A 1,439-nucleotide genomic window follows, 5' to 3' on the forward strand; every position below is an offset into this window, starting at 1 on the left:
CACCGAGCCTGATTAACAGTGTTGCAGCATCCCCTTTCCTAATAGTGGGATCATGCTGCACCACAAACTTCAGAGACAGCCCAAGAGCCCCCTTGTACCTACCTTCAGGCAGGGCAGATAGAGCCAGGATTACAGAAATCCTTTGCTGCAGAGGAGCCAAAGCAGCAGGAGACCCGACAGCTCAGGGCCAGCATCAGAGAAGCAAGAGATACCTGCTATCAGGCTATCTTAGTTGGTGCTTCCTACCAAATTGAAGCAGGGGAGAGACAGACTGCCAAACCAATTTCTTCTGTTAACTTGTGCTAAGAGACATAACAATGAAGGGCAACCTCGAACACACCAGGGAAGCATGCATACAGATGGGCTCCACCAGATTGAGGAGTGCTCAGATAGCATGTGAGACATGGAGTTTACAGGGACAGCACAAACTACAGTGCACCAGTCACACACAAAGGAGTGTTGTGGGATTTTTATTATTTTTTATCATTTTTGTGGGATTTTTTTTATACAGGCTAGCATTGTATTCTTTACTAAAGCTGCTGATTCTGCCACATAAACTAGAACAGAAATTTCTCAGAAATTAAGTCAGTTCCCCTCCTTGTTAATTCACTGTTTGCCTCCCAACTGAACACCACTCTGGATTTGTGTTTGCAGAAAATATTCCCTGTACAAAGTCTGGTGTGCAGCTACACTGTTCTGACTGAAGAATGAAAAAGCTAAGAGTCCACTGAACATTGGATTTTTTTGCTGTACAATGTGGCCTGATGTGGAGCTGGTCCACTAAGCTGAGAATTAACCGTAGAGATCATCATCATTGTCTTCGCTGTACACATTGCCCCCGCTGCCACCTCCTGTGCCTTGGCTCGGACCGGCACCGCCCTGGTTGCCTGACGGGAACCTGCATGCAGCAGCGCAGGACAGGAGAGAAGAGATGTTGTTCAAAAGCCTCCTTGCAGCTCAGCACCATCCCCTCCCTCCGCACCAAACCCCAGTGACAAGTAGGACGGGCAGGAGGAATGGGTTGAAACCTTACAGCAGATCATGCAAAAGGCTTATACGGCTACTGGCTGTCACTTGTCCTGGGTAACCCAAAATATTATTGTATTCTATATCTATCTGTGTCCAAAGATTGTTACTGTCTCTTTAAAACCCTGCAGCCAGAAATGGAACTGTGGGGCTGAGGGATGCCTGGGCTTTTTAAGGTCAAGGCATGAAAGGCAGAGCTCTCTCTTGCCTCTACTGGCAACAGTAGCAACATGAGAAGCTCCATTTCGCAATCAAAAACTGTTTCAGAGTGAATTTTGCCAGTTGGGGTTGGGCCACCATTCTTCGGTGCTCAGAAGTCAGTTTTTTTCTCCCCCATCCATCAGAACAGGGACCTGAGGCAGCAGCACCAACACCAGTGGCTTTGTGGGGGTGAGGCGTGGAGACACTCGAGG

General features: G+C 48.0%; 1 protein-coding gene across 1 annotated transcript in view; it reads right to left on the minus strand.

Annotated features, from left to right (window-relative positions):
- Positions 1-461: 461 nt before the first annotated feature.
- LOC103613937 (transitional endoplasmic reticulum ATPase) overlaps positions 462-1,439 on the minus strand; it is a gene marked incomplete at its 5' end in the record, with an annotated part of 34,834 nt that continues 33,856 nt past the window's right edge. Inside the window, one exon of the mRNA XM_008631803.2 lies at positions 462-898. Coding sequence (XP_008630025.1) covers positions 793-898 — 106 coding nt within the window. The remainder of the gene's footprint in view (positions 899-1,439) is intronic.

The sequence above is a fragment of the Corvus brachyrhynchos genome, unplaced genomic scaffold (genome assembly GCF_000691975.1).
Source record: "Corvus brachyrhynchos isolate BGI_N302 unplaced genomic scaffold, ASM69197v1 scaffold781, whole genome shotgun sequence".
Lineage (NCBI taxonomy): Eukaryota > Metazoa > Chordata > Aves > Passeriformes > Corvidae > Corvus > Corvus brachyrhynchos.